Genomic DNA, 20,724 nt, shown 5'->3' with positions numbered 1-20,724 from the left:
TGGCATCCATTAAAGTTTATTGAATTAAGGAATAAATTGGGCAATCATTTAAGTTCTTTGAGACTGTTCCCTTAACAGTAAAATAAAATTATTACCACTTGCTCCACCTCCCACACAAGATTGCTCTCAGGAACAAATGATAGTATGTTTACGCGAGTGCTTTAAAAACTGTAAAAGCACTTTACTACTTTCGAGTGGAATTTGTATGTTGATTTAATGTCATTCCCAGAGCCGGTTTTTATTACTATCAATTCGTTAAATTTAGCATTCCTATTAAAACCCACTACTAATGTGCAGAATTGTTTTAGTTATTTATAAGGACGTTGTTTTAGACTATTCCTAATTTTGTCTGGTTGCAGGGCTGTGGTGCCATATAGTAGTGATTGTGACAAACCCGTACTTTCAGGAAAAACATTCACTTTTCTCCACTCCTGGTTTCTATCGCCAAGAAATGTCTGGCAGAAGCAGCACAAATCAATGACTCCAGCCTAGCACCTTAAGGTAAGAAGTGATCAACGATCCCCAACACAGCTATCCCAAATTAAAGCCACTTTGACCAACGACAACGTCCAGTGAAGACACGGAGGACGGTCGGGCTGGAAAAGAAGAGGACTAGGAACCCGAGGGGCCCTCCCCTCTCTCTCCCTGCCCCCCCATCCCGCGCCGGGAGCTCCAGCGGTGCCGGGGTCCAGCGCGCAGGACGGTTGGGGGTCCCGGAGCGGGCGGCTAGGACCCGCGCAGCCAGTTGGGGTCAGCGAGCGCCGCGGCCGTTGGGGACTCCAGCTCCCAGCAGGCACCGCTTCTGCGGCCGACGCGCGTGGCGGCGGTGCCCGCTGGGACTCGTAGTGTGGTCCGGGTAGGAGAGAGCAGGGAGCCACCCCGGCTCCATCTACGCACGTTTCGGAAACCGGGGCCGGAGGGGACCACGCCCACTCACCCGTGCCCGGCGTCCCTCGGAGCTGGGGCTAGAGAAGCCGGGCCGGCCGCGGCGGGAAGAGGCCACAGGCGGCCGCGCACGTGGGGGGTGGTTAGCGCCGAGGAACCCGGAAGCTCCTTGCACCGCCCACCGCCGCGGTGACGGGTTAACGCTCCTCCTGGTGGAGGCGGGGGCGGGCGGGGCGGAAGGCGGGGCCGCCTCAGCCAACACCCCCGAGAACCGCCCGCGAGCCGCCCTCCCCACCCCCACGGACGCGACGCAGCGCGAGCTCCGCTTCCCCGGCGCGGCGCCTGCGCAAAAGCCCCGCCTCTTCGCCCGAGCCCCACCCCCACACCGCAGCCTCCGCCGCCGCCACCTCTCCCTTCCTCTCTGCTCTTTCCTCCTGTTTTCTCTTCCCTCCTCCCCCTGGCCTCCGCGTCTCCTCCTACTCCGGCGCTGACGCTCGCGTAGTGGCCCTGGCGTCAGACGCGCGGGGGCGGGGCGAGTGCGGCGCGGGGTATAAGTAGAGGGTGCAGGAGGCGGTGCTTCCCCTTCTCCCCGGCGGTTAGTGCTGAGAGTGCGGAGTGTGTGCTCCGGGCTCGGAACACACATTTATTATTAAAAAATCCAAAAAAAATCTAAAAAAATCTTTTAAAAAACCCCAAAAAAATTTACAAAAAATCCGCGTCTCCCCCGCCGGAGACTTTTATTTTTTTTCTTCCTCTTTTATAAAATAACCCGGTGAAGCAGCCGAGACCGACCCGCCCGCCCGCGGCCCCGCAGCAGCTCCAAGAAGGAACCAAGAGACCGAGGCCTTCCCGCTGCCCGGACCCGACACCGCCACCCTCGCTCCTCGCCGGCAGCCGGCAGCCAGCGGCAGTGGATCGACCCCGTTCTGCGGCCGTTGAGTAGTTTTCAATTCCGGTTGATTTTTGTCCCTCTGCGCTTGCTCCCGCTCCCCTCCCCCCGGCACCGGCCCCCAGCCCCGGCACTCGCTCTCCTCCTCTCACGGAAAGGTCGCGGCCTGTGGCCCTGCGGGCAGCCGTGCCGAGATGAACCCCAGCGCCCCCAGCTACCCCATGGCCTCGCTCTACGTGGGGGACCTCCACCCCGACGTGACCGAGGCGATGCTCTACGAGAAGTTCAGCCCGGCCGGGCCCATCCTCTCCATCCGGGTCTGCAGGGACATGATCACCCGCCGCTCCTTGGGCTACGCGTATGTGAACTTCCAGCAGCCGGCGGACGGTGAGCGCCGGGCTCCGCGGTCGGCCGGACGGGCGGGCGGGCGGCCATGAGGCTCGGGCGGCGGCTGCGGGCGGGGTAGGCCGGCGGGCCCGGGGCGGGGGGCGGGAGGGCATGTCACCCCGCGACGGCCGGCGGGAAGGCGCCGGGGCCCCTGGAGCCGCGTTTCCCGAGCCGGCTGGGACCCACGCTGCCGGCAGCCACACGTCCGGCTACTTCCTCCTTTGCGACCATTTTCTCGGCCTCAGACGCTCTCAAACTTTAGGGTGATGACGCGCCGGGAGGGTGGGTGAGATTCGGTTCCTCCGCGGCGCTCCCGCCAGTGGCCCCGGGATTCTGGGGCGTTGAGCGCTGAGCTCCTTTCGTGGGTAGGAGGTGGAGGCGCTCCCACCACCCGGAGCTCCTGCCGGCGCCCCAGCCTGGGGAGGAAGTGCAGTTCTGTGCTCGAAAAATACCACGTGTTGAACCCTGTAACCTCGCAGGCCCGAGGCCTGCTTCTGCTCCTGCTCCTGGCCCAGTCGCCTGGGGGAGCCACCAGGCCTTAGGATAAAGTTCCTTTGGCGATGTGTGGTGTGGTGGTGGTCCTCAGGCTTGTGAGTCCACTCCCCAGAACTCATCAGTGACTGATGGATCTAGAAATGGAATTTACCGGAGACGTGCATTTGGGGTTTCCCCTAGATCAAGCATTTCTCTAACGTTATTAAAAGGGCAGAGTGGGAGGAGGGGATGTGGGAGCCGACCACTTTGAAGGCCAGTTTTCTCAGGCAACTTAGATCATTTTTAGTCAAATTTTATCTTAGATTCACAATACTGGTGGTTTTCGAGTATATTATGTTACTTTCTGAAATAGTTCCTGTCGTATTGAGGGGCTTTTCTTTATAAAATAGTCAATTTTGGCTATAAAAGGTTACTTTAGTGTAATTCCAGCTGGACCAGTCTTATCTGTAGCATGCAAGAAGTTCAAGTTTCTTTTTTATTTTTAAAAGTGGCCCATGATACCTGTAAATCTTGGGAAATGACTGAGTACAAAATAACGGAGATTAAATTGAGCTTGAAATTTATGGGGGGAAATGCAGCTAACTTTGTGCTTTTATTTTGAAGCTAAACAGGTAACAGAAACACAATCTTGTAAACAGATAATATCTGTGGTCTGTTGAGTTGCTAGGATTTGTCTTTAGATCAATTGGCTTTGAGAAGTCAGCTTAATTCCATTTTACCGCCCAATTTTGCCTTTTTTCCCCCCTACAGGCTGGCCACTTTAATACGTGTCAAATAATCGAAATATGAAGAATTCATTTTTATTAGAAAAGGCCTTAAGGGTGGAATTTAAGCTCCTATTAACATTCATTCAGTAGAATTTAGGTTACTGATCAGCTCTTCACTGTGTAAAGTTGATACTGATTTTGGAAGCAGAATATTGAGTGACACAGAGCCAGAAGTTGTAAAACAGCACTGCAGGTTTCCTGCCCTTTTGCTCTGTAAGCAGTAACTCCAAATGTCACTTCATAACAGTTCTTGTCAACCTTAGGCAGGTTGTATCAATGCATGTCAGATGGGGGTAGATAACTTTGGGGCAGGTTATCACAACCTAAGAGTTGGTAGAGAAAACATGGGAATGAATTCTAGAGACCATAAAATGATAACTTGAAAGTGTTACTCTTTCTCAGCTTAACGTTTTTAAATCCAAAAAACAATTTTTACATTTCTTGGGATTCGAAGAGTTGAACTTCAGGTTGCCGTGGTTGCAGTGTACAGTATATATTATCAGTCTGTACCAGTAGACCAGTACCCTAACTAGTGAAAAGAATATGGCAGTTTTCCATTTGTCTAGTTTCTATATGTACAATTTACTATCCAATTAATTACTTCAGTGGATTTCTTGTTCTTTTTTTTAAACTTATTGCTACATTGATAGGCAGAATAGCTTCTGAAAGTGACCAGTTTTCAATTTCATAGGAAGAGGTGACTCATTGAAAAATAGCTCAAGCAAAGTCAGCTAAAAAAAAAAAAAAAAAAAAAAAACTAGGGAAGCTGAGTAGGTGTGGTCAATTGATAATGAGCTAACAGCTGATTATCACTATATTCTAGAAACTGGAATTTTCATTTATAAAAAAAGAGGTGGCCGGAAAATTCGTCCTGTCAATAACTTTAAATTTACATTGGCATGGAATTTGTAGAAATTGTTTCAGGGCTTAAAAGGGACCGTTTTTCCTCTATTCGGGGACTAGTCTTTTTATTTAAGGATGTGTTATTTCATTTAGAGCCTTTGATGGTACAGGTATACGTAATTCAATCCTTTATAGACCCTGAAATTAATGGTAGATTTTGAAATTTTCTAGCACTATTCAGAAATAACTAAATCAGTTGTTAAGAAAATCAGCGATCTAAAGTGAAATTGATTTTATGTGTCAAGAAAGCGTTAATAGTGATTTCTGAATATTGCAGACCTGGTGTTTTTAAAATTCTGTGATTATGAAACCGAATATGTCTAACTTCACATTAGCTTTTGAAAGCATGATTCAAATCTTGGTCTAGCCTTTCATTTTCTTAAATGGAAGTTGTACCATGAATCACTGAAACCCTCCCTCCCCCCAGTAATTCAGAAACTTTCATTTTTTAGGAAATGGACTAGTTTTCATATAATATTGTTAGTTATTAGCAATGAAATGACCAATTTTAGCAAGTAGTTGGGAAGAAGTTAAAATATTTAAATCTATAAACTACTTCCAGCTTGTAGATAAATCTATTGCGTAATGTCTTTTATACTGCTCATTAAACAGATTGTATGTGAAGGGATTTGGATTTTGGTAACTAAGGAAAAAAGTGCTTTTAGATTTAATGGCAATTAAGGCAAGAGATTGCTTCAAGAATTCATTAATTATTAGCAATATGGCATCCTTTTATATGTGAGAAATTTCAGGGGCTTCTGGTATTTGTCTTTGCTTTATACAACTTAGGTCCCACACTAGTGTGTGATACTTGAACGGTCTAGCCATCTTGAAGCTTAAAGAGGAAGCATTCAACTGTGAGACCATGTGTCCTCCCACTCCACTCACCATAGTTTATATAATCTTAAGTAGCCAGCAAAAATTTTGAAGTAATATTGACTCTGCAAATGTGTTTCCTGCAGCGGAGCGTGCTTTGGACACCATGAATTTTGATGTTATAAAGGGCAAACCAGTACGCATCATGTGGTCTCAGCGTGATCCATCGCTTCGCAAAAGTGGAGTAGGCAACATATTCATTAAAAATCTGGACAAATCCATTGATAATAAAGCACTGTATGATACATTTTCTGCTTTCGGTAACATCCTTTCATGTAAGGTAAGCCAAAAATGTCCGATACACATGTTTGCATTGTTGAGCTACTTTTAGTTTAGTGCTTGAAATAGGAACTGTGCAGTAATGGATATCTTTATTTCACAAATATCCAGGTTAGATGGCTAACAGATTGTCTCTCAACACTGAACAAATGTTAAATCAATAGCAAATCAAGAAAAATGGGTATATGTTTTTCCCTAGGTGGTTTGTGATGAAAATGGTTCCAAGGGCTATGGATTTGTACACTTTGAGACGCAGGAAGCAGCTGAAAGAGCTATTGAAAAAATGAATGGAATGCTCCTAAATGATCGCAAAGTGTAAGTTATAAATATCTAGCTAATCATATTTTGAATCTTATTTTTAATAATTCCAAATCCATTCGTTTTAAGTTAACATTTGTCAGGGAGAAGTTAGATACACATAAGAAAAGAATAAAAACATTTTAAAGATGAATGACAAGAAAAGTTCATGTAGTTGTACTCAAGAGTGAAAATTAATAAGCTAATCTTGATTTTTGCAATTTTCTACACAATAAGTATAACATACAAATAACAGGTTTAATATAATTAACATTTATGTCAAAAGGAAAACAAAAGATAGGTGAACAGAAATATGAAGCTTTTTCAAAATGAGTGCATTAGTGAAAAATCAGGAATTCAGACAAACCTAATATTCATAATTCTTGAGGTACTGGTTAAATTAACCCATTTTATAGGTGAGGAAACTCAAAATAACTTGCTTTTATGTACTGTAAAATGAGAGACATACATTACTCACAAGGCCAGGCGCGGTGGCTCATGCCTGTAATCCCAGCACTTTGGGAGGCCGAGGCGGGCGGATCACATGAGGTTGGGAGTTTGAGAGCAGCCTGACCAACATGGAGAAACCGTCTCTACTAAAAATACAAAATTAACTGGGTGTGGTGGCGCATGCCTGTAATCCTAGCTACTCGGGAGGCTGAGGCAGGAGAATCACTTAAACCCGGGAGGTGGAGGTTGCAATGAACCAAGATTTCGCCATTGCACTCCAGTCTGGGCGACAAGATTGAAACGGTCTTAAAAAAAAAAAAAAAATACTCACAAATGCCTGTTACCAGTGCTTCAGGAGGGGAAAAAAAGCAAACCCAACACTGGCAGGATCCAGAAAAGAATGATATATGGCTGTTTTGAGTAAAAGTGATATAACTTTTGGAAATTTGTAACTGTCCTAAGAAGAAATACACAGTGTCTTTCATAAAGTTTCAGCTTTACTGTAGTGTGCCTTTATTCCCAGCCACTGGGAAGCTGGGGCAGGATGCTTGAGCCAAGGCTGTAGTGTGTTGTGATTGTGCTTGTGAACAGCTATTACACTCCAGCCAGGGCAAAACAGCAAGACCTTGTCTCTTAAAAAAGTTGCAGCATTATTTACAAAGCAGAAAGTGATGCTCACAGTGAAATACGCTCCCTTTGAGAACATTTATGAAACTAATAGCATAGTGAAGACCAACCATATTTTGTGGAAAGATGAGGAAATTATTTTTATTTTACTTTTTATTCTAAAGCTGGGTTAGAGATAAGGAAATTTAGATGACTAGGGTGAGATTATGGAAGATGGTTTTTCCTTCTGCTTTGCTGTGTATTATAATATGCTATGACACATGTGCTACCTTTTTTTCTTCAGTGATTGTTGTTCTTTATATTTTTGAGACATGGTCTTGCTCTCTTGCCCAGGCTGGAGTGCAGTGGTGCAGTCTCCACTCACTGCAACCTCTGCCTCCCGGGTTCTAGCGATTCTCGTGGTTCAGCCTCCCAAGTAGCTGGGATTACAGGTGTACACCATCACACCCAACTAATTTTTGTACTTTAACTAGAGACAGTTTCACCATGTTGGCCAGGCTGAACTCAAATTCCTGGCCTCCAGTGATCCTTGTTCTGAATTACTACTGTTATATTCAGGAAAAATTAAGTTTTAGTGTCGTTTTATTGAAAATGCTGCAGTTATGTCAGGCTGTTGTGTGTTAGAGTACAGGATTGGGAAGTTTAAATTTTTATTCTAGGAGATGGCAAAGTGCAAGGGCCACTTTAAAATGACAGTGAAAGCTTTTTAATTTGATAGAGGTCTTACTTAATCTGAACTTTATAAAATAGAATCTAATATTATAGTCCTTGTATATCTTATTAGATTTGTTGGACGATTTAAGTCTCGTAAAGAACGAGAAGCTGAACTTGGAGCTAGGGCAAAAGAATTCACCAATGTTTACATCAAGAATTTTGGAGAAGACATGGATGATGAGCGCCTTAAGGATCTCTTTGGCAAGTTTGGTAATGTGTCTTAATTAAATTTTTACACACAAATTTCTGAATTAGTGCTCAGTGTTAATTTTAGCTATTACTTTATACTAAAAACATCAATAAAATTAGACTTACATGGTACTTTAAAATATTTGTGGTTATTTGAATTAAGCCGCTGGCCATCTATTACTCTACAAAGTAGTATAATGCAAATAAATAGAATTCTATCCAGGTTAAAGGTTAATAGCATTAGATTAGCACAGTAAGGTGTGACTAAGTAATTAGAACAGATTTTAAAATATTTTACTACATTAAGAGGCTGGAGATATATATGTGTGTGTGTGTGTGTGTGTAATTAGAGATCCCATGTCATCAGAAACATATATTTGATACAGCCAGCCTACAGTGGAATGCAGTCTCATAGGACAATAATGCTGGTCAGTCTAAGTGACATCATGCTTGAGCAGTTTAAAACAATGACTTTCAGTGATGAAACCAAAAATTCAGATTTTCCAGTGATTCAAAGTACTTATTTCTTGCATTTAAAAATAACTTCATAAAACTTGAAATTGATGAGGCACAAACCAGCCTTAGTTTAGGTAGGGGTGTAACAGATAAAATAACTTCTAAGTGTTCATGTGCAGATGATTTGCTTGACCCCGCCCTTTGCATTTTGTGTTGAACTTAGAGGTGGCTTGCTTTTTTTAGTATGTCAAATAATAAAGAGTTAGGAAATCTAATACTTTTTTTTTTTTTTTTTTTGACTCTCGCTCTGTCACCTGGGCTGGAGTACAGTCGCGTGATCTCAGCTCACTGCAGCCTCCGCCTCCCGGGTTCAAGCGGTTCTCCTATCTCCACCTTGAGTAGCTGGGATTACAGGTGTGCGCCACCATGCCCAGCTAATTTTTGTATTTTTAATAGAGACGGGGTTTCACCATGATGGCCAGGCTGGTCTCCAACTCCTGACCTCAAGTGATCCAGTCACCTTGGCCTCCCAAAGTGCTGGGATTACAGGTGTGAGCCACTGCGCCTGGCCAGGAAATCTAATATCTTACTGCCATGCTAGCATGTCACATCAAGCCCTCCACTAGAGCAAAAAAGTACCATTTTGTACAAAGATAGATGATACAAAATGTAGAAAGTGACATTGTGTTTACATCTCAACCCCCAAATTGTCTTTAGCTACTGCCTTTTATATATTTCAACTGTCGTGCTTCTTAATATCTTTTAATTAGAAGCTATTTGTAAAAGTTGATGTTAACTATCTACCCTATGAGTAATGCTGCATAAGTTGACCACAAATATGTGAATATGTCATAGTTTCTTGACTTTGGCCTCAGGAGAGAGGCACATTCAGAATCTGCCTTGGCCAATACATCTTCTAAATTTCTGTAATCAAATGTGATTTTTAACCTTTTCTGCCCCACTTGCCTGAGATGCCACCCGCCTCAGTTACCTGTCTCCTACTTTAGAGGGAGTTAGGGGAAAACATGTCTTCAGAAATAAATGCTTCCTCCTCCAGGTAATTCACCTGTGTCTTTAAAAAAAAAAATTTTTTTTTCTGTCTTTCAAATTCCTGTATTACCTATGTCTTACCAAAGAGTCCAACCATGTATTCCTTCCACTCCTATTGAAAGTCGGGTAGGCCAAGGCTTAATAAATACTTGTTCCTTAATTGATACAAAGAAAATCAAATTGGTCTGGCACAGTGGCTCATGCCTGTAACCCTAGCACTTGGGGAGGTCAAAGAAGGAAGATACTTGAAGCCACAAGTTTGAGACTAGCCCGGGCAACATAGCAAGACCCTATCTCTACAAAAAATAAATTAGCCAGGCATGGTGGTATGTGGGCCAGTAGTCCCAGCTACTTGGTAAGTTGAGGCAGGAGGATCACTTGAGCCCAGGAGTTGAGTTAAAGTGAGCTTATTCATTGTGCTACTACACTCCAGCCTGGGCAGTGGAATAATATACTGTCTCTATAGAAAAGGGAAAAAATGAAATTATTGGGTAAAAAATGCAACTCTGTTTTGTGCTAGAGCTGAGAATAAAACTTTTTACAGTCGTTTAAAGTGTACCTCCTTAAATGGAAGGAGGAATCCTTCAGGGGAGGGAAGGTATTTACCTTCTTAATAATAAAGGGTCTTTCAATGGAAAAGTATGCCTACCTAGGGCATAGAAGGCTGGGAGGGAGGAGTCACGTTACGGAGTTCTGAAATTTTTTTCATGGCTTTTCATTTTTTTCATGGCTTTGTATGTTGAAATTTGAAATGTATAACGTGAATGTTGTATGGAATCTCTTTGATTTATGTAAGAAATTTTTTTAGGGCCTGCCTTAAGTGTGAAAGTAATGACTGATGAAAGTGGAAAATCCAAAGGATTTGGATTTGTAAGCTTTGAAAGGCATGAAGATGCACAGAAAGTAAGTGGTCTGTATTCAGCAGGAAGAAGGGGGTACAAAGTTGAGTTGCTCTTGTGTTGAAGTCTGTGTGCATACTAATAGCTATTTGACATGTTCTTATATTTTCAGTTATTTGCATTTTATGCATTAGCTTTGAGAGTATAAATTGGTAACCTATATTGTCCCAAAACCTTGAGATTTTGGAATGGGTTTGTCTTTAGCTTTTGTGACTTAACAAATTCGTCTTAACTGTTAAGGAAATGAACTGTAAGTTGAAAGTTTTGTGATTTTTTTTTTTTTTTTTTTTTTGGGGGGAAGGCTGTGGATGAGATGAACGGAAAGGAGCTCAACGGAAAACAAATTTACGTTGGTCGAGCTCAGAAAAAGGTGGAACGGCAGACGGAACTTAAGCGCAAATTTGAACAGATGAAGCAAGATAGGATCACCAGATACCAGGTTCATTTTTAATTGAACAAGCAAAATAAGACAGGGATGAGGAAACCTATTTTACGTTGATTTCAGTTACTTCCAGGTAACTGGAGGTTTTGAGAGGGGAATAGGAGAAGAAACATGGGGTAAAATAATAGGAGGTGTATTTAGGTACCACCATGGTTTTCTTTTTTTATAGTTTTCTTTTCTTCTTTTTAGGGTGTTAATCTTTATGTGAAAAATCTTGATGATGGTATTGATGATGAACGTCTCCGGAAAGAGTTTTCTCCATTTGGTACAATCACTAGTGCAAAGGTAAGAAAACATACGGTGCATTTATTTGAGGTCTGGTAAAAATTGATAAATGTAGGTATAGGTATATAAATTTTGTATTAATTATAGCCACTAGAGAGGTGTTTGCTTCGTTACTTCTAAAACTTAAATTCACGTTTGAAGTAGTTGTAGCCTAATGGTTAACTTATAAATGGCAAGCGCTGAACTCTTTGCTAAGGAAGCCGGCTGATATCCTCACATGATACGCACTATTCCAACAACTAGTCATTTTGCTAAAGCAAGCAATTTATTAGGGACTTATAATTGTTACTATAGTTCTGATCTGTTTATTCATTTTTACAATTCATTCTGGGTAGTCAAGCCCCAGTTCCCTCCCCTGCCCCTTAGCAGTAAGATTAGAGATCATATTTTCTTTTATTTGAAATCAGAGATTAAGAAACACAGCAGTAGTATTCTAGTACAAATTCTGAAATCTTGATTTAAGAAGTTCTCTTCTAGATGTTTTTGTCTAGTGTCCATGGGCCAAGAGTCCCTCTAGATGCAAAGTTTTGTGCGTACGTAATTTTGCTGGGGTTGGGGAAGAGTGCATAGAAAAAATTACAACTCAACTGAACTGGAATGATGCTGTGGCTGATCTTTCTAGTCAGCTTTTCCTGGCAAGCCCGAGGGAGCTTCTGTGAAAGTGAGGAAATGTTAGAGGAAAGGTGGTTGAATACAAGTAAGATGGAAGTGCCATGGTTATCTTGTGTTTCAGATTATGCTTTTTATGTAAGAGTATTGGAGTATGATAGAATTTATTCCTGAATGTTTTTGTCTTCAGTGTGTTCCCTGGATATTGTTTAAATTGAGTGTTGTGCATCAGCATATTTTGAATATATGAAGCATGCATGTTTTTCTGTTTCTTGAGACAGGATCTCACTATGTTGCCCAGGTTGGAGTGCAGGGGCATGGCACAATCACAGCTCACTGCAGCCTCAGCCTTTCCTGGGCTTAAGCCAAGCTTGTCCAACCCGCTGTTTGCAGGCCACATGCGGCCCAAGAATGCTTTTAATGCAGCGCAACACAATTTGTTAAACGTAGGAGGTTTTTTTGTTTTTGTTTTTGTTTTTGTTTTTTGTCTTTTTTAAAGACGAGTCTCACTCTCGCCTGGGCTGGAGTGCAGTGGTGCAATCTCAGCTCACTGTAGCCTCCGCCTCCCGGGTTCAAGCGATTCTCCTGCCTCAGCCTCCTGAGTAGCTGGGATTACAGGCGAGCGCCACTACGCCCAGCTAATTTTTGGTATTTTTAGTAGAGATGGGGTTTCACCTTGTTGGCCAAGCTGGTCTTCCAACTCCTGACCTCAGGTGACCTCCTAAAGTGTTGGGATTACAGGCGTGAGCCACCGTGCCCGGCTGGTTGTCTGTCTTTTATTCATTGAGGGAACATTTGTTTTATTATTTTTTTGAGATGGAGTGAAGTGGAGTGATCTCAGTTCACTGCAATTTCCACCCCCTGGGTTCAAGCAGTTTTCCTGTCTCAGCTTCTCGAGTAGCTGGGATTATATGCACCTGCCACCACGCCCGGCTAATTTTTGTATTTTTAGTAAAGACGGGGTTTCGCCATGTTGGCCAGGCTGATCTCGAACTCCTGACTTCAGGTGATCCACCCGCCTTGGCCTCCCAAAGTGCTAGGATTATAGGCATGAGCCACCGCGCCCGGCCAAACATTTGTTTTATATTGGAAATATTTTCTTCGGATTTTCCACTTTATAGACCTCACTTGTGTGTGTGTGTGTGTGTGTGTGTGTGTTAGAAAGATTTTCTCTTTATTTCTACATTTTATGTTCAGATTCAGAATCTACCTGGCATTTAAGATTTTTCAACGTAATGTGAATTAAGAGTTGTTCTACGTTTTTTCATTTGTCACAGTGTATCATGTATTGGGTAGCCCAAAGTCCTTTTTCCCCAGTACTTTAAAATATTAACTTTAACACAATGAATCCCCATAATTGCTTGGGTATATTTCTGGACTCTGTTTTATTACCGTTTGTTCCTATGCCACTTGCATACTGTTAATTTAGTTTTATAGCATGCTTATATATATTGCTGGCCTAGTGAGTGGTTCTTTGCAAGTCTTCATTGCTCATTTAAAAGGTCTTTGCAATCAATTTTAGAAGAACTTTCCTCTTGAGTGTTCTTTATACTGTAATATTTATGGATTCTCTGCTCTTGAATGTGAAAACTTTTAAGATGTGGGTATTGTAAGATTCAACTACTTTTTTCTCAAAGGCATAGTAAAGCATCTTGTCAGCTTGAATTGTTAGAATAGTCAAAATTTAATTGGGACATGCTTCCAGTGGTGCCCAAAAGTCAATTTAGTAGGCCCGGGATGTATTTATTTAGATAATTAAATTTCAATATTGAAAATCCAATCAAATTCAGTATCTAAAATCTTTAAAAGTTTCTGTGCAGCTTTCACTTCTGTCAGTTCTCTGACTTGGCTAGGGTAATGCATATGTGTAGTTTGCCCTTAATACTTGGGTATTAAGGAAAAATTGTGAACTCAGTGGGTGAATACAAGATGATGAAGCATTAACAGGGTTTAGTTATTTGATTCAGTGATTTATAATTGTCTAAATTGTAATGCTCTTTTTTTGCTCCTCATTCTACCATTACGTTAACTTTTTTTTTTTCTTTTAATAGGTTATGATGGAGGGTGGTCGCAGCAAAGGGTTTGGTTTTGTATGTTTCTCCTCCCCAGAAGAAGCCACTAAAGCAGTTACAGAAATGAACGGTAGAATTGTGGCCACAAAGCCATTGTATGTAGCTTTAGCTCAGCGCAAAGAAGAGCGCCAGGCTCACCTCACTAACCAGTATATGCAGAGAATGGCAAGTGTACGAGCTGTGCCCAACCCTGTAATCAACCCCTACCAGCCAGCACCTCCTTCAGGTTACTTCATGGCAGCTATCCCACAGGTAACTTTTAGAAGGCAACCAGAACCATGAAGGTTTTCGTATTTGGTCATTTCTAGTGTTTTTTGTGCCCCTCGCCCCCCAAATGTGAAACATTAAGAAAGGTGAATTATGATTGAGTTGGAAAAAATGCTTGAGTGTGAAGTCCTGGTAATGTTTTGAAAAAGTACATATATAATTTATTGCATTATTTGCTTTTTTCTTCAACTGATAAACTCATGTGCTTTTTTCGCCTGCAGACTCAGAACCGTGCTGCATACTATCCTCCTAGCCAAATTGCTCAACTAAGACCAAGTCCTCGCTGGACTGCTCAGGGTGCCAGACCTCATCGTAAGTCTTATTTCTTTTAATTAAGGTTGGGGATTGAGTTAAAAATACACATTGGGTAAATCAGCTCTTCTATGTCAATGTTAGGTTAACTATTGCATTTCACGTAATTTGTGGTTATGGATGTTCATTTTTATAGCATTTAAAAACAGTGCTAAGATAGTAATGTCTACAGTGGTTTGATTTCCCTTTATAAAAGTTTTGAGAATAGGTACAGCTCTTCGTTATTTACTTATTTATTTTTGAGACATAGTCTTGCTCTGTTGCCCCAGGCTCGAGTGCAGTGGCTCAGTTTCGGCTCACTGCAAACTCCACCTCCCAGGTTCAAGCGATTCTCCCTGCCTCAGCCTCTGGAGTAGCTGGGATTACAGGTGCCCGCCACCACGCCCGGCTAACTTACGCATTATTAGTAGAGACGGGCTTTCACCATGTTGGCCAGGCTCGTCTCGAGCTCCTGATCTCAGGTCATCTGCCCACCTCAGCCTCCTAAAGTGTTGAGATTACAGGCGTGAGCCATGGCACCCAGCCAATTTCATATTTTGTCAGGTCACAGTTTTAAAGGTCTCGTTCCATTTAATTATGTATGAGAATCAGAGTCGTGGTATTTTAAGTCTTGTCCTGTGGAACAGTATGTTATATTCCAAGAGCACTTAGAGTTTATTTTTTTAGACAGTCACTCTTTCTTCCAGTCTGGAGTGCAGTGGCATGATCTTGGCTTACTGCAGCTTTCACCTGCCGGGTTCAAGTGGTCCTCCTGCCTCAGCCTCCTAAGTAGCTGGGACTACAGGCACACGCCACCACGCCCAGCTAATTTTTTAAATTTTTTGTAGAGACGGGATTTTGCCCTGTTGGCCAGGCTGGGAGCACTTAGAATTTTATCATGATTATGTTTCAGGTATATTTACAAGTGTGGGCAGCAAGCCACCCAGGTGCTGAGGCGAGTGACCAAGGACACGAGCTGTTCCAATATAATAAAATATAAAATAAGAATAGTTATACCAGATATAGATCTTAGATATGATTACATATGAATAGCATTAATCATTAGTTTGTAGCAATTACTCTTTATTCCAATATTATAATAATCCTCGCTCTATAATCATAACCTAGGAAAAACCAGGCCATACAGAGATAGGAGCTGAGGGGACATAGTGAGGAGTGACCAGAAGGCAAGAGTGCAAGCCTTCTGTTATGCCCAGACAGGGCCACCAAAGGGCACCTTGGTCTAGTGGTAACGCCAGCGTCTGGGAAGACGCCTGTTGCCAGGTGGACCGAGGTCTAGCGGTAGCGTCAAGTGTCAAGGGAAAACACCTACTACTTAGCAGACCAGGAAAGGGAGTCTACTTTTCCCCAGGGGAGTTTAGAGAAGACTCTGCTCCTCCACCTCTTGTGGAGGGCCTGACATCAGTCAGGCTTGCCCGCAATTATCCGGAGGCCTAACCATCTCCCTGTGATGCTGTGCTTCAGTGGTCACGCTCCTAGTCTGCCTTCATGTTCCATCCTGTACACCTGGCTCTGCCTTCTAGATAGTAGTAAATTAGTGAAAGTACTAAAAGTCTCTAATATGCAGAAACAATGGCGTAAGCTGTCTTTCTCTCTGTCTCCTCTCCCTCTCTGCCTCGGCTGCCAGGCAGGGAAGGGCCCCCTGTCCAGTGGACACGTAACCCACGTGACCTTACCTGTCATTGGAGATGACTCACACTCTTTACCCTGCCCCTTTTGCTTTGTATCCAGTAAATAACAGTGCAGCCAGACATTCGGGGCCACTACTGGTCTCCGCGTCTTGGTGGTAGTGGTTCCCCGGGCCCAGCTGTCTTTTTTTTTTATCTCTGTGTCTTGTGTCTTTATTTCTACACTCTCTCGTCGCCGCACACAGGGAGAAGCCCACCGACCCTGTGGGGCTGGTCCCTACATATAAGTACTCGTCCTTGTATGAATTAATCTTTTTACTTATTGATGCTCTGAGTCTGGGAAAATGGCTGGTGTAAGACTCAGCTTTAAAAAGTTTTGTCACCTTTTAGTCTTTTATACAAACCTCAGATCGAAGAAAACAGCATAAACACTTTTCACTCAGTAAATTTTCCCAGTTAATGTATATTCACATCTTTAAAATGCAGCATTCCAAAATATGCCCGGTGCTATCCGCCCAGCTGCTCCTAGACCACCATTTAGTACTATGAGACCAGCTTCTTCACAGGTTCCACGAGTCATGTCAACACAGCGTGTTGGTGAGTCTTAATCCTTCCTTTAAAAATTGATCACCAATTTGAAAGAGCAAGATAAAAATACAAAATGTTCTTATTTTTTAGCTAACACATCAACACAGACAATGGGTCCACGTCCTGCAGCTGCAGCTGCTGCAGCTACTCCTGCTGTCCGCACCGTTCCACAGTATAAATATGCTGCAGGAGTTCGCAATCCTCAGCAACATCTTAATGCACAGCCACAAGTTACAATGCAACAGGTATGGATTTAATGATTTCTTAATAAAAATCACATTTCTTGGGTGAAATCAAAGACGTGAAGACAGCTGGGCACAGTGGCTCACACCTATAACCCCAGCACTTTGGGAGGCTGAGGCAGGCAGATTGCTTGAGACCAGGAGTTTGGGACCAGCCTGGGCAACATAGCAGGACCCTGTATCCACAAAGAAAACTAGTTGGGTGTGGTGGCATACGCCTGTAGTCCTAGCTACTAGGAAGGCTGAGGCAGGAGGATTGCTCAAGCCTAGGAGTTTGAGGCTGCAGCAAGCTATAATCCCTGCTGGGTGACAGCAAGACTCAGTCTCAAAAGAAAAAATGTGAAGACAGCTGCATGATAGATTCTTGAGAGCTTAGCCTATCTGGAACATCCTGCTAATACGATGGTGTGTAAAATGTCTTATGCTTTAGGAATTGGACAAGCAGCGAGAAATTCACATCCTAAATCACCACGCCTGGTCTAAAACAACTATTATAGGTAGCTATGGGCCGGGTGTGGTGGCTCACACCTGTATGTAATCCCAGCACTTTAGGAGGTCGAGGCAGGTGGATCACTTGAGGTCAGGAGTTTGAGACCAGCCTGGTCAACAGGGTGAAACCCCAGCTCTAAAAATATAAAGATTAGCCAGGCGTCGTGGCACATGCCTGTAATCCCAGCTACTGGGGAGGCTGAGGCAGGAAAGTTGCTTGAATCCGGGAGGCGGAGGTTGCAGTGAGCCAAGATTGTGCCATTGCATTCCAGCCTGGGCAAAAAAGTGAGACTCCATCTCAAAAAAAAAAAAAATGTATCTGTGATATATAGTAATAATAACTACTTTGGCCTCTTTCTAATTCGCTCACTCAACTTCTCCACCTCATGTTTCGATGGAAGTCTACCACTTCAGCAGATGTCCATTGATGACTATTTTGTATTTGCCATTTTTTTCTGTGCTTTAAACTTTAAGAGTTCTCATTTTCTGTCTAGCCTGCTGTTCATGTACAAGGTCAGGAACCTTTGACTGCTTCCATGTTGGCATCTGCCCCTCCTCAAGAGCAAAAGCAAATGTTGGGTGAGTACTTCTGTCCCACCTTGCCAGTTCAGAGAGACTAGAAAATATAGGAATCACTTAGGCACTAGGTCAATCAATTGACAGCTAGGGCAGTGGAATTGATCTGAATTGGCATGAATGATTATGATAGCACAGTTGGTCTGCCTAATTAAAACCACTGGAAAGCCAATAAGAAAATGTATTGTTAGTAATAAATAGGGTAGTAGGGCATTACTCACCATGGGCCGTCACTACATTTTTGAGAGAAGGAATTTGAAGCAAATGAGAAGAAAACTTGTGACTTTGCCTGAACACCGATTTAACAACCTAACGGTAACATTGCTTAATTGGCAAGCTGATAATATCGAGTTAATTGCCTTGTGGCAGATTTTACTCTGTCTTCCCATGAAGACATAATGAAATTGTGGATTATGGGTTATTATATACGTGAGACAGAAGTATGGTTCTTAAACCCCAGTTTAATGTGGTAATTCAATGCAGTTAAAAACTTTTTTTATTGAAGGGTGTTTTTGAATGTTTCTGTTCCTAGGTGAACGGCTGTTTCCTCTTATTCAAGCCATGCACCCTACTCTTGCTGGTAAAATCACTGGCATGTTGTTGGAGATTGATAATTCAGAACTTCTTCATATGCTCGAGTCTCCAGAGTCACTCCGTTCTAAGGTGATTTAAATTTATTTACCAAGTTGCTTCTTACACAGTTATTACATGGCTTTTTATGGGGACTTAATTGTACAGAACACTTACATCGCATTATATATAAGCCATGTACAGTTGTAAAGTCTGCATAATAACCTGTGGTGCTATTTATCCCCATTTTATAGATAGGTAAACTGAAACAGGCTGAATAATTTGCCAAATGCTCACACAGGTCTTAAGTGGCAGAACCTGGCTTCAAATCCCATCAGCTCCAACAGCCATACTCTAAACTGCTGCTGCTTTCTCTAGTGGAGAAAGAGAAATATTTTTTGAGTGTAGGGAGGACAAGGAAAGAGAGAAGTGCAGGGGAGCGATTCATAATTCTAGAATCGTGGTGTAATAGAACTCAAAATTGAATGGATATAGTTGTTTAACAATTTACACTTTCATCTGAGGGAAGAAACTTATCTTTGTTGGGAATTGGTATGTTACCAATATGAAACTCTTTATTTCCATTCCTTTCCTGAACCAGTTTATCTGTTTTCCCCTTTTTTAGGTTGATGAAGCTGTAGCTGTACTACAAGCCCACCAAGCTAAAGAGGCTGCCCAGAAAGCAGTTAACAGTGCCACCGGTGTTCCAACTGTTTAAAGTGAGCTTTTCCCTCTGGTTTGTTGTTTTAAGCTTGTTTTCTTCATCTTTTATAAAGTTTGTTGAGCATATTTTGAAATGTACATAGCAAAAGATCATTTTACAGTTCGTTTAAATGTATTGCTAATTTTTCAAGGAAAAGTAGAACTAACTATAGAGGAATTAAAGGAATTTTACCCGTTAACTGTTGGATTTTTAAAATCCCAGGACTTTCAGGTGGTTTTTTTTTTTTTTTTGAGATGGAGTTTCGTTCTGTCCCCCAGGCTGGAGTGCAGTGACGCAATCTCTGCTTACTGCAACCTCCGCCTCCCAGGTTCAAACAATTCTCCTGCCTCAGCCTCCCGAGCAGCTGGGATTACAGGCCCATGCCTGCCACCGTGCCCAGCTAATTTTTGTCTTTTTACTAGACTGGTCTGGAACTTCTGACCTCAAGTTATCCGCCCACCTCAGCCTCCCAAAGTCTTGAAATTACAGGCGTGAGCCACTGCGCCCTGCCAGATTTTGTATAGTAATATATATATTAAATGACCTGTCACAGGTTGGCTTTCATAGTTACACCTTTCCTTTTTGGGTGGTGCCCTTGGGTCTCTACTACTGTCTTTCATTACTCCCAAGAAATTGAGTAGTGCAGCCAGGATCAGGACCAGGGATTGGCAAATCTTTTTTTGTAAAGGGCCAGATAGGAAATATTTTGGGCTTTGAGGACCATGTTATCTCTGAAATGATCTTGTTCCAGTGTTACCATGTCAAGACAACCATAGATAGTATGTGTACAAATGAACAGGTATGGCTGTGTTCCAATGAAACTATAGATAAAAACAGGCAGCCACATTGGATTTGGCTAAGGGCTTTTATTTGCTACTGAGAAGTGATAGTCCTGGTCTTAATTTGTTTTTTTAACATTTACAGATTGATCAGGGACCACGAAAAGAAACTTGTGCTTCACCGAAGAAAAATATCTAAACATCGAAAAACTTAATTAAATATTATGGAAAAAAAACATTGCAAAATATAAAATAAATAAAAAAAGGAAAGGAAACTTTGAACCTTATGTACCGAGCAAATGCCAGGTCTAGCAAACATAATGCTAGTCCTAGATTACTTATTGATTTAAAAACAAAAAAAAAAAACACAAAAAAATAGTAAAATGTAAAAACAAATTAATGTTTTATAGACCCTGGGAAAAAGAATTTTCAGCAAAGTACAAAAATTTAAAGCATTCCTTTCTTTAATTTTGTAATTCTTTACTGTGGAATAGCTCAAAATGTCAGTTCTGTTTTAAGTAACAGAATTGATAACTGAGCAAGGAAACGTAATTTGGATTATAAAATTCTTGCTTTAATAAAAATTCCTTAAACAGTGCACGGTTTTGCTTTTTTTCAAAGTCTTTATAATTGCTATGCATAAATAAGTAATATCTTAATGGTGCTGAGCCGACATAAGAATCTTTCATGAAAAATGTACTGTTAAGTTCAAGGGGTCTATTGGTTTTATGTAAAAGGCACAAGACAATTCCTGTAGTGCATTTTATGAGTTAAGGTTTCCATACGGATTATTGAAAACAATCTCTATTTGTTACATGATCTTAATATTTCATGTACAAGACTGACACCCATCAACTTTTGAAGATAAGCCAGTTTATGGGGATTTTTTGCAGGTAGAGGTGGGGTCTCCCTGTTTTGTCCAGGCTGGTCTCGAATTCCTGGGCTCAAGGGGTCCTGCATAAGCCACCATGCCTGGCCTGCCAGGTTATGATCATATTG

The 20,724-nt window shown here is 42.2% G+C and overlaps 2 protein-coding genes across 2 annotated transcripts in view; one reads left to right on the top strand and one right to left on the bottom strand.

Annotated features, from left to right (window-relative positions):
• Nucleotides 1-1,528, bottom strand: part of LOC129042114 (serine/arginine repetitive matrix protein 3-like) — a 71,493-nt gene extending 69,965 nt beyond the window's left edge. Inside the window, exons 1-2 of the mRNA XM_054497684.1 lie at nt 1,366-1,528; nt 938-1,172 (exon numbers count right to left, since the gene is read on the bottom strand). Of these exons, the coding sequence (XP_054353659.1) occupies nt 938-1,172; nt 1,366-1,528 (398 nt within the window). The remainder of the gene's footprint in view (nt 1-937; nt 1,173-1,365) is intronic.
• Nucleotides 743-19,935, top strand: PABPC1 (poly(A) binding protein cytoplasmic 1). The gene is made up of 15 exons (XM_063668996.1): nt 743-2,161; nt 5,289-5,482; nt 5,681-5,796; nt 7,640-7,779; nt 10,073-10,167; nt 10,465-10,602; nt 10,795-10,890; nt 13,551-13,823; nt 14,060-14,150; nt 16,265-16,375; nt 16,457-16,611; nt 17,592-17,676; nt 18,206-18,336; nt 18,869-18,962; nt 19,871-19,935. The coding sequence occupies exons 1-14, from the start codon at nt 1,969-1,971 to the stop codon at nt 18,959-18,961; spliced, it is 1,911 nt and encodes a 636-aa protein (XP_063525066.1). The 5' UTR covers nt 743-1,968; the 3' UTR covers nt 18,962; nt 19,871-19,935.
• Nucleotides 19,936-20,724: the final 789 nt, after the last annotated feature.

The sequence above is a fragment of the Pongo pygmaeus genome, chromosome 7 (assembly GCF_028885625.2).
Source record: "Pongo pygmaeus isolate AG05252 chromosome 7, NHGRI_mPonPyg2-v2.0_pri, whole genome shotgun sequence".
Lineage (NCBI taxonomy): Eukaryota > Metazoa > Chordata > Mammalia > Primates > Hominidae > Pongo > Pongo pygmaeus.
The sequence above is the reverse complement of the archived record's forward strand: the minus strand, read 5'-3'. Positions and strand labels throughout refer to the sequence as shown.